General features: G+C 42.5%; 2 protein-coding genes across 9 annotated transcripts; one reads left to right on the top strand and one right to left on the bottom strand.

Annotated features, from left to right (window-relative positions):
* Window positions 1–1,028: 1,028 nt before the first annotated feature.
* Window positions 1,029–5,182, top strand: LOC100282448 (uncharacterized). Its single transcript, NM_001155359.1, is given in 6 exon segments — window positions 1,029–1,209; window positions 1,451–1,620; window positions 2,287–2,472; window positions 2,854–3,016; window positions 4,035–4,224; window positions 4,753–5,182. Coding segments are annotated over 6 exon segments (969 nt in total). The 5' UTR covers window positions 1,029–1,082; the 3' UTR covers window positions 4,886–5,182.
* A 217-nt stretch (window positions 5,183–5,399) lies between these two features.
* Window positions 5,400–8,788, bottom strand: LOC100273685 (nuclear transcription factor Y subunit C-2). Of its 8 annotated transcripts, none has more exons than XM_008663402.4 (3): window positions 8,567–8,784; window positions 7,081–7,138; window positions 5,400–6,509 (listed from the first exon to the last, which is right to left on the bottom strand). In XM_008663402.4, the coding sequence occupies exon 3, from the start codon at window positions 6,470–6,472 to the stop codon at window positions 5,717–5,719; it is 756 nt and encodes a 251-aa protein (XP_008661624.1). In that variant the 5' UTR covers window positions 6,473–6,509; window positions 7,081–7,138; window positions 8,567–8,784; the 3' UTR covers window positions 5,400–5,716. The 8 variants fall into 8 exon arrangements, with proteins under 8 accessions (XP_008661624.1, XP_008661626.1, XP_008661627.1 ...); XM_008663404.3 differs by having other exon boundaries at window positions 5,400–6,503; window positions 8,567–8,769; XM_008663405.3 differs by having other exon boundaries at window positions 8,673–8,738.
* Window positions 8,789–16,661: the final 7,873 nt, after the last annotated feature.

Below are 16,661 nucleotides of genomic sequence, written 5' to 3'. Positions count from 1 at the left end.
CTGATTCCTTTTATCTGACCCACAGCAGGACGCCTCAGGAGGGTGCCTGTTGTGTGGCCTCGGACGAATTTTTGTACTCGTGTGGACCCGGGGATATCCATCCCCCACAATATCAATGTCGGTTTATAGACTGGGGGGGTGCAGAAGGGTGACTTATTGATAGTCATGAACATTTTCATGGCCAGTTCAATGTATGATTTGAACGTGAAAATATTGTTGGACTTCACCACCATATCATATAAGTCTATTAGGTTTTGAGTATCACGTTGAACAGGTTTAGGCTCGAGTTTGTTAGATTTCGGACTACAAGCCCATAATTTATATCTAGACTGATTTGAAACATTCTACTCTTTACCTCTCGTCTCTATGTACCTGCTAGCAGACATAAAACATCAAATCAAATGTGGGGATAACATGAGGGTTGTAGGTGAATATAAATCAGGGTTTATAAAACCGGTCGGGGACCGTGGTTCGTGGGTCGGTTTCTCGTTCCTGGTCCGGTCCAGGAGCAAGTTGCCTTGCCGATTTTTTAAATTTTGTTCAAAATTAAATTTATTTGAAAAAATTGTAAAAAATATAGGAGAAAAATTATGAAAAAATATTACCTATTTTCCTAAGTAATTTGATATATATCATTTTAATTTTTAAAAAATAATCGGTACTTTTTGTAAAAAACAACTATATTCGTCGAGAGACGAGGTTTTTGATCGAGAAAACCGAAATTGGTTTTTAAAATTTGTACATCAAAATTTTTTCAAGGAACCCCAAATTTAAAAAAAATATGAGAACCGTCCAGAAAATACGGTTTTTCGGTCGGGTGAACACTAAAACCATTTCTCTAAATTTGAAAATGGAAAGAGACGAGGAACTCGAAATCCGTCGAAAAACTGGTGGTTTACCGTTTTCGGTGATTAGCGAGATTCAGGTAAAAAATAGTTTGGTTAACTCTGAATTAAATAGATAAAGAAATAAAAAAATATCAGAACCCACCAAACCGCCCGCTCCGATCGGCGGACGCACACGCACCCACTGTGGAAGAACCGTTGAGCTGAGCCGAGCAGGGAGAAGGACGCGAGAGCAGCATGGAGACGGCGGAGAGGGGCATCACCGTGTGCGTGACCGGCGCGGGGGGCTTTGTGGCATCGTGGCTCGTCAAGCTCCTCCTCTCCACCGGCCGCTACACCGTCCGGGGCACCGTGCGTCATCTCGGTATGTACGTATGTGTGATGTATCGCGGCACCGCCAGGCGCCGGTCCCTTTTTCTAAGAGCTTCTCATCACGTCACAGCAATAAACTTCTCTGTGTCTCAAGTAAGCTACGTATTCAATTAGGAGTATAATAGATCCTGTCCTTACTCTGATGCTCCAAAAAGACCAAAAGGATGTTATTATGGACCAAGAGGATCACAACAGATTGTAATACGGTGATGATTTGTGCTCCTGCGCTGTAGGTGATGGCAAGAATGCCCATCTTAAGACACTGGAAGATGCTGAGGAGAGGTTGCAGTTGGTCAAGGCTGACATGCTGGACTATGGCAGCGTTGCGTCCGCGGTCGCCGGCTGTCAGGGTGTCTTCCATGTCGCGAGCCCTGTCCCCTCCGGCAAATCCTCCAACCCTGAGGTGATTTTGCTCAAAAAAAAAGTTTGGTCCTTGGTTTTTCTGAGATGTTCAGGTTGTGGAACGGGCTATATGTAGCTAGTTTTGTTTTCTTTTAGGGCTAGTTTGGAAACTTAAATTCCCTCGAGTATTCCCGGGAATTGGATGGCAATTAGCTCGAGTATTCTCAGGATTGGCTGGGAATTAGCTCAATTTTCCACCTAATCACCGGGAATCCTAGAGGGGATTTAAGTTCCAAACTAGCCCTTAGAAAATAAAAAACGGCATAACTAGGCTGGAAAAAACATTCTATTGATGATATCTGCCTATTACTCTATGCATATGGAAAGTTTACATGACCTCATGGATTGGATTTTCTCAATGATTTTGTTTTTACAAGTCTGTTAAATGAGGTAAAACTTTTAGGAAACCGGTTCATTGGCTGTCACTGTCAGCACTAAAGTGAAATTCCCAGTTTAATTTCATATGTAGCACTGCAACTTTCTGATAACATAAGACATCATCTGGTTTTGATCCTTTTACAACATGCAACAATGCTGAACACTGATCATCTGTTGATAGGCTCATGATACTTATCAGTTTTCGGATTCCTTCAATTACAAACAGTTCTTATGACGTTATATACTTCTATTCCTTTACAGAACATTTTAGCACAGTAATCTTTTGCAGGAAGATGTCATAGCTCCTGCTGTAACTGGCACACTGAATGTGTTGAAAGCTTGCTATGAGGCCAAAGCGAAGAGAGTTGTTGTGGTATCTTCAGTGGCGGCTGTGTTCAATAATCCTGACTGGCCTAAGGGCGAGGCCTTTACTGAGGATAGCTGGTCAGATGGGGAATATTGCAGAAAAAATGAGGTGTTACAGTAAATCCTTAAGTAAAACTGTTTTGTTTCAGTTCGTTTCAAAAAAAAAAAACTGTGTTGTTTCAGTTCTCAAGGAAACTTAAAAATCTACTATCCAACGAATCATGCCCTTATCTTTACTCCTTACTGCCAATCTCTATAACTATGGCCCCCCATTCAAACTTCCAGAGGCGATTTTTCATTGACGCATTCTCTCTCTGGTTTTCCATTTGGATATTTCTTAAAAACAATGAAGCTAACATCATTGTTTGGCTTAACATTTCGATAATGTAATATTCTTCATTCAACCTTATGGGCCACTGTTTCCATGGAGCAGGTAATAGTCATGTCTGAATCTACTCCTATTAATTCATCTGAGTTTTTGTTCTTGTAGGAATGGTATTTCCTTTCTAAAACATTGGCAGAACATGAGGCTTTTGCTTATGCAGCCAAAACTGGGCTAGACATTGTAACTATTTGCCCATCATTGGTAATTGGACCTTTGTTGCAACCTGCAGTAAATACAAGTGTTAAAGTCTTCCTCAGTTATATCAAAGGTGGAGAACATTCATTTTTTTACTATTCAGTCTTTTTTTATTTGCATTTAGTATAATACTACCTCCATCTCAAAATAAATCAATTCCTAAAATCACCCCAAGTCATACTATCTTAAATTTAACCGACTTTATATGAAAGGATAATATCCATGACACCAAATATGTATATTACAAAAATATATTTCATAAAATATCTAGTGATACTAATTTGGTGTTATAAATATCGATACTCTTTTATATTAAGTTATTCAAACTTAAAATAATTTAACTTAAGACAACTCTAGAAGTTGACTTAATTTGAAACGGAGGGAATATGATGCATGTTTTCTCCTTTTTTTGTTCTTACATATGAGATACAAGGTGCAAGCGTTTCGTTTCAATTAAAATCCAAAGATACACTTTTTATCTAATGAGTTCCAAGGTTTATTGGCATCCTAGGATGGGGACAAAGGAAAAGGAGTCCATACTAAAACTCCCATTACAGAGCATATAGATGTTCTATTTGCTGGAGTGCACACGGAAAAAACACACACTAAGTGTTTGTTCGTTTTGCTCTCAATCCATGTAGATTGGGTGGGATTGGATGAGTTTCAATCCCAAACAAGTCAAAATCTTTTATAATGTTTCCAATCTCATTCAATCCACATGGGATAGGAATAACCGAACAAGCCCTAATTTATCTTTCCTTTTTTTTGTTTCCAATAGAAACCAATGAAGCATATCAAGCAATCCCCATAGTAATTACTGCATCTTTTTTTAAGATCAAGCATATCATTGGTGCGTTTGGTTGCAATGACAGGACGCGATGGGATGAGACGATCCCTCAAATTAGGTTGTTTGGTTCTGAGTCAAGGGTTGAGACAGGACTATTCTAGTGTTGTCCCCTAAAATTGGAGGGGCGAGAGAGGACGATAGGGGACGTCCTTGTCCTAGCTGTTCCGCAACCAAACGCAAGTGTATAGTTCGGACTTAGGATTCAAGCATTCTGTATTTGGATGTAAATGTTGTTCTTGTGCAGGAGATCAGGAGATAGTTAAAGATGGACCCAAAAATCTTGTGGATGTTCGTGATGTCGCTGGTGCCCTTCTGTTGGCTTACGAAAATCTGCAGGCATCAGGACGATACCTCTGCAGTTCACCAGCAATAAGAGTCTCTGATATTGTAAACATACTGAAGACCGAATATCCAACATACACTTACCCTCAAAAGTAAGTCTCTTCCTTGGGTGACTTTTTTCTGTCCCCTCTGTCTTTGATGGAGTTGACTCTACCTGTGGTTTTCTAAAACATATAAGGCCTTGTTCGGTTATTCTCATTCCATGGGGACTGGATGGGATTGGGAGAGACTAGGAGAAATTTTGATTTGCTAGAGATTTAAATTTACTCAATCCTCTCCGTCCACATGGATTAGCATCAAATTGAACAGGCCAAACGCGGATGCACGGCCAGAATTGAGCTGGTGAAAAAAAATGGAAGTGACCCCATTTTTTCAGTTAAAATCTCAACTTTTCTGATTGACCAACATCTGAGTGCTCTAACTGCGTTATTGCTGTACAGAAACGTAATCATATGCATTTACCCACGCTGTTTACCAGGTCCTATGCGGTTCAGAACTTTGCACCGTGTTTTTCCTTCCCATCTGAATTACCCATTGAGGTTTCTTTTGTATTTGAAAGATAGTTACTAAACTTTGGGTGCGTCTTTTATTCTTCTCCATCGCAACACAATGACTTGCAGATTCGTTGAAGCGGAAGGTAGCAACACATACAACACGGAGAAGCTTCGGAAGCTAGGGTGGACCTCTAGGCCCATGGAGGACACCCTCCGAGACAGCATCGAATGCTACAGAGCTATGGGCATCCTGAACTGAGCTTCCCTTCAGCTTTGGGCTTTGGCTGCTGCTGCTGCTACTACTTTTCAGTTTCTTTCTTCTTCATGTAAACAGTGAATCAGAAATTCAGAATACGCTGGTATAGGAACTAGAGAAGTGGATCATGGAAGATGCTGCTGCTAAAAATGAATTTGGATACTATCCATCATTTGTGCCTGCCGGATTGAGGGCAAATTAATTAAGTACTTATATTTGTAAATCTGGGGCCGTCGAACTGAACCAACAATGAAGAGGTGAAGAACACATCGAAGTGGTAGATGAGTGCATTGCTGTGAATAGCTTATAGCGGGAAGCTCTGTTTCTTGGCCAAATGTGAATTTCCTGGTTGCTGATACGGGCGGATTAATGGTCGGCCAAATTTTATTTAGTTATTACTGCTAGTATTTATGTGTTAAAACTTGCCATACAAAAGAAAAAAAAATCAGTTCAGCCTGGAATTAACTACGAAACTTTGGTGACAGGCAATATTCTAGCCAAGCAAAGAGCACAATGGTTAAAAAAATAAGGCAAACAAACACTCAGTTCATACGAGGGCCTCAATCGTATATTGGATTAGACAGAAAAGGCTAATCTTACTACATTAGTCTGCAAATTACAATCATTTTCTACTGCTGCCGTGGCAGCGTCGGGAGTCGAAACTACCATTAGGAAACCCTATGAGGCTATGACACCTAATTAGCGACAATTGTTTCAGCCTGCAATCATCTGCACAATTAACATAACCAAATCATATTTGTTTGTTTAGAGAACTAAGTTCAGAACTTCAGATCAAGATGTAATTGCTTTGCTGTTATCGTCTATTTGCTACATTCAGGCAGACTGCTGCTGCTCCTCTTCGGGGGGCTCTGCCGCTTGCCCTTGCGGCGTCTGCCACATATAAGTCACTGGGTGACCCTGCTGGCCACCATACATCATACCTGCTCCTTGCACCTGCTGAGCTGGCACATAGTAATATGGATGAGAACCATGATCAGCTGGAGCCCCCATAGCAGGCGGCAGGCCAACTATGGGATTATGTCCGAGCCCCTCCTCTTTCATTTCATCCCTCGGGATTATGTCCACCAGGAAGTCATATATATCAGTCCTGGTGATGGCAGCTGCAATGTCGTTCTTCTGCAAGGTCCGGCGCTTGTTCTCCTCTGTGTGCATCCATGACCTCAATGTCAGCTCTAATATGAATACCTCGCATGCCTTCGCAAACACAACAGGAGCTTCTGCAGAGATCATCCGCACATCCTCATCAGCCTTCATTATCTTCTTTATCCTTGCAAGTGGCAAGGTGTGGATCTTGAAGTCATTTGCTTGCTTGATCTCATCCATCTGGGTAGTCCAGAACTCCCTGAGCTGTTGTTCCTGCTGTTGCTGAAGTTGTTGATGAAATTGCTGAGCCTGCTGGTACACCATCTGGTGCTGAGCACTGAGTTGAGTTGGATTGGGGAATGCTGCTGCTGGCTGTGAGCCAGGAGGAACAGCAAGAGATCCAGGTACTGGCACATAGGGAGCAGCAGCAGGATAAGGTTGTGACCCAACACCCATCATTGGTTGAGGCTGTGAGGATGGTTCCATGCTAGATCTTTGTTCAAAATCAATAAGTGTCCTGACCCTTGGAAAACAATTGGAAATTTGATCATTTTTTCCATCCAGATAAACAAGAAAGACTACAAAATTACAGGTTATAACACATAAAAATGCAAAAGATGTATTTCAGGTTACAACACTAAAAATTCTCAGATCTATGTTGATGGATGGGATTGGGAATGCCTTTTGTGTATGAAAAAAATCACTGGCCTTTATCTTATTTATTCTTGTAGCTTGAACGCTACTCTTGAGAGCAGCAAATAATCTAACTGAAGTTACAAAAGATGCTTGCTTGTAAAATTCCATCTTAAGCAAAAATCCATCTTAAAGCAACTGCAGTGGTGCAATAGCGCATTGGTATAACATTTTATCCTGGTGGTTGATTTGGGTATCACAAACACAGAAACTTCCATTAAACATGGAACAAACATATGGTTACATTGAACAAGTGAAATCAAAAGGGAGCGTATCCTCAAAGAATAAACAGCAACTGGTAAACAGCAAGGTAGACAAGATTTACTTTTCTTAAAAAAATCACAACATCTATTAACGTTGTCCCTAGTTCCCTATAATGCATGACAGGACCGCAAAATTACCTTTCATGCTCCCACTTTCAATAATTTAAAAGTAGGTATTTGCACAACCAGTCAGTCCCTGCCAGTATTGGTCAAACAGGTTACGGATATTGCAAATTGCTTTGATGATGGAAAAAACAATTTAGTTTGATGGTTGACTTTCCATTACTCTGTTACAGATAGCAAAGGCATATTTAAAGTTTTCATAATAATCTCTTTTCAAAATCAGATAACGGAAATGAGGTTTAAAGTTTTCAAAGTAATCTCTTTTCAAAATCACTTACAAAAAATGAGGTTTAGTATGTTCTGCACATAAGCTTAAGCTGGGCTACAACTACCTAAATAAAACCTCTTAAATAACATGGTGATTTGGTGGTTTCCTGGGTAGTTGGCTTAAGTGGAGTAAAGCTGACATGAACATCGCACTGTGAATAACTCAACATCTTCCAAAAATCAATTTCAATAGACGCATTGGAGCAAAATTTCGCTTGTAAATTAAGATTTACGAGATGAGGGGTCCAGAATCAAATTAATCATCACATCTAAGATCATTAAAGGGCAATCCCGACCCAGTGTTGGAGGCTCCCACATGAGAGGGGTCTGAAAAAAGGATAAACCAAAGCAAGCCTTCTCTCGCAAATGTGCAAATGTGGAGAGACTGATTCGAACCCGTGACCTGGTGACTCAATGAGACAGCTCTCACCAGTGCACCAAACGTTGCAGAAACGTAATCCATCTGCAATCTGGAACTAGCACTCAGAAAAAGTACTTAATTCCCATGTCACACTTACAGAAATTACTTGCCAAACTTAAGATAACATGCATGCCATTAGTTACAATATTATGAAAGATAGCTTAAAGCTCAAATTCTATTAAGGTGGGTCCTTGCTGAGATTGGATGTGCTAGCGATTTCATATGGGACATATGACGATGTATAGCAAGGCATTACCCAGGTCTCCTTTCCCTACATAGGCACAAACATGATTCGATGGCTGAAAGGAATATTCTCGATTCTTGGGAGTACATGAGCAGACAAATGGTGAGAGCATTAGTATCAGCCATCTTCACTACTCACTACCGGCATGATCAATCTGTAACTGGTATGAGTATAACAGCCAATCAAAAAGTTCATGTACACATCACTGAAGCATATGCGCTGGATTACTGGAGCAGTGTCAAAGGTCAGCTGCATCTAGAGGCTGTAGACGAGTCAACCCAGTTTTATTCGAAGAAGACGCCATGCAATATTCAGTGCAACAGTAGTCTATTTTTAGTAGTCAAACAATTACCAAAGTAAACATCGAACGGCACAAGGGTTCAATTGAACACCGAAAAAATTGGAGTTGAATTACATCTACTAGTACCACTAGCGTAACACATATCGGAGGAGTATCTACCCCGCCCAGAAGAACCCGGGCTTGATCCATCACACATCACAGAAACGCAAAAGATCGTGCATGAAAAAGAGAGGGAAAGGTAGCATGGAGAAAAGGAGAAGATACGCACCTCGAAGGATCCTTGAGCCGACGTGTCTACTCCAACCCTAAGGGAAACGGAAGAGGAAGGAGGAGGGGATGACGCGCTGAGACCGAGGAGATGGAAGCCGCTTTACCTGGACCCGGCGCGACCGGAGGCGGCGCGAGTCGTTGCGGGCTGCCGGAGGAGTCGGGGATTGGGATCGCTGGCGGCTGTAGGGGAGTCGGTGCGTTTTTTTAAATTATGGCAAGTTTGAAAGGTTAAGGGTGGTTCGCTACCTAACTTGTCCCACTTTACCTAACTTTTCTGTCTAAGGTTAGTTCTTCAATTCGAACGACTAAACTTAGGCAAAGTGTAGCGCAGTTAGCTACGAACCAAACAGGCCCTAAATCCTCTCAAATATTTAACTTTCTCCGTTCAGTTTTTTCTCTCTAGGTATGACTCCACTTCTTCCAAATTAGCCATTATAGGCTTAGACTTAGTTCCTTTAGTCCAAGGACTAAAGTTTAATTAAAAGACTAAAATTTAGTCTTTACCATATTTGGTTTGGGGACTAAAATTATTCAAAACACACTAAATGAATCATAAGAAGACTAAAATACTCCTTATCATTCTCCTGCTATTAGTGCAACTGAAATAAAAGAGGGACAAAAGGTATAATTTATATGGTTTAGTCTCTTTTAGTCACCCCTTAAGGGGCTAGAGACTAAAACAGTTTAGTCCTATTTTTTGTCACACCGTTTGGCAATTTAGGGACTAAATAAGACTAAAATGGAGGGACTAATCTTTAGTCTCTAGTCCCTCAAACCAAACGGGCCCTTATTCATTTGGGCAGGGAACGGCGGGATGAGAAAGAAATCGTGTGGATCGGTGGAATGGTTCCCTACCCATAGTAGAAGACATGTTCGATTAACCCATTGGAGGATTCAAGTCCGGTCCATTCCCGCTTTTTACCGTATCACTGGCCCGAGAAGCAGCCCCCTCTAAGGTGGTGTGGAAAGAATCCATGAGCACGATGACCAGTGGCATCGGTGACAATGCAAGACGGCGCGGCTTGCGCATGAGCGGTGACGGCGGGGATGCGCACGAGCGGCTACGACGACTGCAGCACGGATCCGGCCCTCCCTCGCCCGCTCTCTGTTCCATGCACCTCCCTCGCCCCAACCTCCCCTCCATTCTGCACCCTCACCTCTGGCGAAATCCAACAACGACCTGGTGGCCTCCCATTTGCTTCCGGCGGCTGTCTTCTGGCCGGTAGTCACGTCAGACTGTCCGCAACGGTTACCCTAAATTTCTTTCCCTATATTCCACTTTTGTGCCACATCGTTAGGATTCCACCCCTACATTTTCATTTCCTGCAGCAGCGGTTCCCTCTAAATTCTTCCCTATACCCCACTACATCCATAAAATATCATTTCATATACCAATTATCATCCATTATAATTTTTTCTCTACTGTTGTCGGCACAAAACCTAAGATCAGCACAGTGCATGAGGGGGCCGGTTGCCGCACCCTAGATGTGGCGGTTCACTTATCCCGCTAGCACTGTAGCTCGTAGAGGGAGTGCAAGAGGGCAGCGATGCACGCTAAAATGTGTCTTTGTTACCGCTATGCGGAGAGGAGGGGGACGCTCGCGGCAACGGCTGCGGACAGTCTCACCCTTATCTACCTTCTCCTTTTTCTTATGTGTCAGTTCTAGGTTTTTCTAGATCTAAATAAAAAATTCAGGATTCAAGTTGTTTTCAGATACCTCGTCCCTCCCTGTGCTTGCCATATTGGCATCTTTGCATGTGCCCTGCACTGGCTTATGTATTCATGCTACGACCTGCTGTAGGATCTAGGACACCGGCTAGAGGGGGGTGAATAGGCGGTTTTGACTAAAATCAAAAACACTAGGTAAATTTAATCAATATAACAAGAGGAATAAATTCTCTAGTGACAATAAGTAAACAATGTATGAGAAACAACTACGGTGATTGAATACTTGAGGAACAATATGCAAAACACTAATTACTTGCAAGGCAATAAGTAATGCAAGAAGGTAGAGACACCGAAATTTATCCCGTGGTATCGGTGATTTGCCTATCACCCCTAATCCACATTGAGGTGGACTTTAAGCTCTCTTTTGCTCCTCTATCAAGTCACGGCTTGATCTTTGAGCCAAGTGGACAGGAAATCACTCAATACCTCGATTCCACTAATGTCACCTTTGTCGCTCCGGCGAGGTAGGCGCGAACCCCTCACAATCAACATCGCGGCTTCTCCACAATCTTCTTGGAGAGCTCGACGGAGACAATCACCCGAGCCGTCTAGGAGGCGGCAACCTCCAAGAGTAACAAGTCAATGACGCTTGCTCGGTGTACCACCTAGTGCCTCAAGAATCACCAAATGATGCAAATGCACTAGGAACCCTCAATCTCTCACTAGAATGCAATCTCAAGCAAAGAGTGTGAGAGCGTGAGTTGGAGGATCACAAATGAGCTCAATGTGTGCAAGGAATGGCCAAGAGAGCTCTCTCACACGAGCTACCCTTCTATTTATAGCTCTCCATCAAAATCCAACCGTTATGTGCAAAAAGCACATGTTCTGCGCACACGCGGACGGTCCGCGCCCTAGGGCCGGACGGTCCGCCGTACATATAACGGCTATAATTCCCGTTTGAAAACTGCCAGAGCTGTCAGAAAAGGTGGGTCCGGACAGTCCGCCTTCCAAGGCCGGACCGTCCGCGACCTAGCAGCATGAGGCACCCGAGCCTCGGACCAAGAATAGTTAACACGCACGGACCGTCCGCCTATAAAGCCGGACGGTCCGAGACCTAAGACAGTACTGTCCAGACTAGTCCCTCGGACAGTCCGTAGTACAAATCTACAAAATCACACAGTCCCTGTCCAAAACATGTTTGACACTTGCGGACTGTCCGCCCATCACAGCCGGACGGTCCGCGCTATAATTCAGGAACTGACCCGAACCCAGCCTTCTCTGGTCATGACTGCGGACGGTCCGGCCTTAAGACCCGGACGGTCCGCAGTGCAATGGAACAATGTACCTATCCAAGTGGTCAGACTTCGGACCCCCTGGTGGATCGTGGACGGTCCGCCCTCAAGGCCCGGACGGTCCGCGCATCTAAGACATTGCAATTTTCAAACTTGCTTTTGAAAGAACTTTTAACTCACGAAATTTGAAGCGCTGTTAGTCCTCATGCAAATGCAACTACTTGATGCTCTATGAGGCACTAAGCTTTACACAGATCAAAGTCATTGACCCCTCTTAATAGTACGGCTATCTAGCCTACTAATCCGGTCAGGTATCTTCTCTAAACTCCTCAAGACCGGCAAAAACGAAACCTATATTATACCTTTGCCTTCATCTGATCCACAACCAATGTTTATGATTCTCCAACATTTCCTGTTCTATGTGGTCCAACCCTGCATTCTTGTTTCTCCAAGAATCGTTAGTCCACAAGCAGTTATCATTAATTACCAAAACATCACCAAAGGGGCCTAGATGATTCACAATCTCCCCCTTTTTGGTAATTGATGACAAAACTACATAATATATTAAAGAGAAGTTTAGTTTTTTCAAATCTCTCTCATACCTAAGGTATAAGATAGATTTAGGAGATGAGTTTCATAGGACTTATCTTGATTTGAAGTTCTGTCCGAGAGATAGATAAATCCCAATAAAAACTCAGTATGTAAGAAAGGCTCCCCCTAAGTGTGTGCAGGATTATTTGAAACTGAAGATATAACACACATAATATATTGGAGTTTGATGGAGACTTTCCTACAATCATGGTTATCGAGGCATACAAGAGATGATCCGTAGAGTAAGCGCAGCAATTATAATCACTCCTCGATTAACCACACACAGAGTAATTTGAACTAAAACATAGTTCAACCCACAGAATATTACAGATATTTGTCCACAGACATACGACATAGAGTTAACAGTTCAAGCCAGTTCCAAATGCATAAGACATAAACTAATGCATGCGACATAAAAAGGTAAATATCATATGCATGGTCTTAATGTCCACATAGACCAACAACTCCCCCTGAAAAGAGACACCTGACAACTTCTCTTCTCATCACTTCTCTCCCCCTTTGACATCAATTGCCACAAAGGAGAGGTCTCACTGATCACTGGGCGGAGGATGCATGTTGTAGTAGTGAGTGCTGAATGTGTCAAATAGAGAGGAGAACTGGCCAAAATCCTGCTGGAGTTGCTGCTGCCTCTGACTGATATCATGCATGCTGTCATTTGTAGAAAGATTGTCAAATTGGCTGGAGAGAGCGCCCATGTTATCTTGAAAACTCTGTTGCATATTATTCAGCCTGGTCATGATAGGATCAGTGACATTAGTGTGAATGTGATCACGAAACTCTGAAAACTCAGAGTTGAGCGCATCCCAGTTACTGTCAAAGCGAGACTGCATGTCATCTAGGCGGTGATCCACATGTGTCATCATGCCCTCAAAGCGAGCATCAATATGGGTCTCAAGCCCCTGCTACATATTGTGAAAATAGGGATCAAAGTAGCCTGGACCAGGCTGCCAATACTGCTGAGGCTGAGGAGGTGGAGGAGGAGGCATCTGCTCGGCCTCAACACCAGGAGCTGCTTCTGCATTATAGCCAGGGTCTTCCTCATCATCTGGGAAGGGAGTGAGTGGCCTGGTGAGAAACTCTATCTCATTCTTAAATGGTCTGAACGGTGTGTGGACAATCTCACAGGGCCCCTCAAATCTTGTCTTGGCTTTGATGAGAGCCATAATATAAGGAGCATACGCTAAATTTTGGTTCTTGTCCATCTTCAAATCATTAAGTTGTCTCATCATGAATAGAACAACATTCATTACTTCACCGTTCATGATGTGATGGATAATATTCCAGAATTTGTCCCGTATTTTGCTCTTATCCCCACTCTTGGGAAGAATAGTGACTCTGGCAATTTTGTTGATCACAGCAGGATGATGTCTGAGTCCTGCTGTCTCTCCAATCCTCCTGGGTATTCCCAGCTGTGCTGGCTCATAGAATTGCATAATGTCCTCAAAATTATCCTCAGTGTAGAGATCCAGTCCAGCTGAAATAGTGCCATAATCCAGACTGTTGGCAGTGGCAAAGTCAGCAAAGGAGGCAGAATAGCGCTTGAAGCCAGTCATCCAGGTGATGGATTCTTCTTCTATATCAATCTCTGAGGTGGCCAGGAATTGCTTGACAGCCATTTCACTGAAGTCTGTTCGTTGCCCCATAAACTGATACAGGCCACACGTCTCAAACTTAGGGATCAGACCCTCCATGACTGATTGACCTAGCATGAAGGACCAATCAATCACTTGATGTTTATAAAAATTTGTATCTACCAAGGTGCCCAAAATACATCAAACTGCAGCTGAGTGTGGACAAATTGAATATTGGTGTCAGATGGCAGAGTGTATTGGTTCATAGTCCGCCTTGAGCAGTACTCAGCCATAGAAAACCTCCGCTTTGGATATGTCCATCCTTGGGTATCAATGGGATAATCGGGATGAACATGAGGAAAGTCTTCAGCATCCATAGTTTCAGTGCCCCCAGCTGAGGATTGGGCCTCTGAATCAGTGGTTGGTGTATAGTCATCATCATCTCCATGAGGGCACTTTGATTTAAAGTGACCTGCAAGTTTCTTGCGGAGGCCACCAAAACCACTGCAATAATGTGACAGACATCCATAGATAAATAGTTGATACAAATCACCACAATAGAAAGGAATAGAAATGCATTGCTCTGCCAGGGGCCGGACGGTCCGCGCTAGGAGGCCCGGACGGTCCGCGCCCACCAGGCGGACGGTCCGCGACCGACCAGGGGCGACTCCAAGAACCCTAGCCGCCACAAATGTTGAATTGATGATTTTGCAGAGAACTCTCATCCAAACGAGTTCAAAATTTTGTAAAACTACTGCTCAATTTCAGATCAGAGAGGAAACCCAAATAATCTCAAAATTGAAGAGATTTGATGAAATCCACAAGATTATGAAATACCGTGATGAAGACATGTTGATGGAACGTTGCCACAAGCTGTCGGACTGTCCGTGCGCAACGTTACTTCTCCGTCCGCGCACAATCGACAAGAGAGACTATTTGGCGAGTGGATAGCAAGAGAGAAGAGCCAAGGAACACAAATGACAAGTCTGCGGCCTCTGTCCGATTTTACTGCCTGTCGCGGACGGTCCGCGCAGGGTCGGCGGACGGTCCGCGCCCTGATGAGGTCAGACGGTCTGCATCACTGATCGGACTGTCCAGTTCCTGATACTGCGGACGGTCCGCGGTCCATGGGCGGACGGTCCGCGACCTGATACTCAGTTCTCCAATGTCTGTCCACTTTCTGATTTTGAATTTCAAATCTGAATTGGTGCTCATATATGGACATTTCGACCAATCCAAGAGTTAGTATGCATGCATATACATATTATGTAATTGAGTAATGCAAATTTTTGTATTAAACTAACTAGAGCAATTTAGAATGAAAAATGCACCAATAATACCAAATAAATAGCATAAAGAGCATATTTAGAACCGAGATGCAATACGACACATGCGTGATCAACTTCAAGCAACATTTGAGAGATCGATCACATTCATTTCACTTCTTAGAGAACAAAATCTTGTTTCATCCAAAGGCTTTGTAAAAATGTCTGCTAATTGATCATCCGTGCCAATGGAATAAATAGAGATATCTCCCTTGCCAACATGATCTCTTAAGAAGTGATGCCGTATATCAATATGCTTAGTTCTTGAGTGTTGGACCGGATTGGTAGCCAATTTTACCGCACTCTCATTATCACACATGAGAGGCACATTCTTGAAAATAATTCCATAATCCAATAAGGTTTGTTTCATCCATAATAGTTGAGCACAACAATTTCCGGCCGATATATATTCCGCTTCGGCGGTAGAGAGAGCAACCAAATTTTGTTTTTTAGAAGACCATGAAACAAGAGATCTACCAAGAAATTGACAACAACCGGAGGTGCTTTTTCTATCAACTTTGCACCCCGCATAGTCCGAATCCGAATATCCAATTAATTCAAATTGAGCACCTTTGGGATACCATAGACCAATATTGGGAGTATACTTCAAATATCTTAAAATTCTTTTAGCGGCCTTCAAGTGAATCTCTCTAGGTGAAGCTTGAAATCGAGCACACATGCATACACTAAACATAACATCGGGCCTAGATGCGGTAATATAAAGCAAACTACCAGTTATTGAACGATAAAGTTTTTGATCAACCATAGTACCTCCTTCATCTAAGTCTAGATGACCATTTGTTGCCATTGGAGTCTTGATAGGCTTTGCATTTTCTAAACCAAACTTCTTGAGCATGTCCTTTAAATATTTTGATTGACTTATAAAAATTCCATCTTTCAATTGTTTGATTTGAAGGCCAAGAAAGAAGCTCAATTCTCCTATCATAGACATTTCAAATTCTTTTGACATCATTTTTCTGAATTCCTCACAAAATAATTCATTAGTAGATCCAAAAATAATATCATCAACATAGATTTGACAAACAAATAAGTCTTTGCCAATTCTTTTAGTGAATAGAGTAGTGTCAACCTTCCCAATTTTGAAGTCTTTGGAAAGCAAGAAATCTCTAAGCCTTTCATACCAAGCGCGTGGAGCTTGCTTAAGCCCATAGAGAGCTTTAGAAAGCTTGAACACATGGTTAGGTCTTTTGGGGTCCTCAAAACCGGGAGGTTGTTCAACATACACTAGTTCACTAATCTTACCATTTAGAAAAGCACTCTTTACATCCATTTGGTAGAGCTTGATATTATGTGCACAAGCATAAGCAAGAAGAATCCGGATTGCTTCTAATCTTGCCACGGGAGTAAATGTCTCCCCAAAATCCAATCCCTCAATTTGAGTATATCCCTGTGCAACTAATCTTGCCTTGTTTCTTACTACCACACCATCTTCATTGTGCTTGTTGCGAAACACCCATTTTGTACCAATAACATTGTGGTTCTTTGGTCTCTCAACAAGCTCCCAAACTTCATTTCGAGCGAAGTTATTTAATTCTTCATGCATTGCATTCACCCAATCAACATCAAGTAGAGCTTCATCTACACGGTTAGGTTCCATACAAGA

This window comes from Zea mays, chromosome 10 (genome assembly GCF_902167145.1).
Source record: "Zea mays cultivar B73 chromosome 10, Zm-B73-REFERENCE-NAM-5.0, whole genome shotgun sequence".
Classification (NCBI taxonomy): domain Eukaryota; kingdom Viridiplantae; phylum Streptophyta; class Magnoliopsida; order Poales; family Poaceae; genus Zea; species Zea mays.
This window is presented reverse-complemented; position numbering and strand designations above follow the sequence as displayed.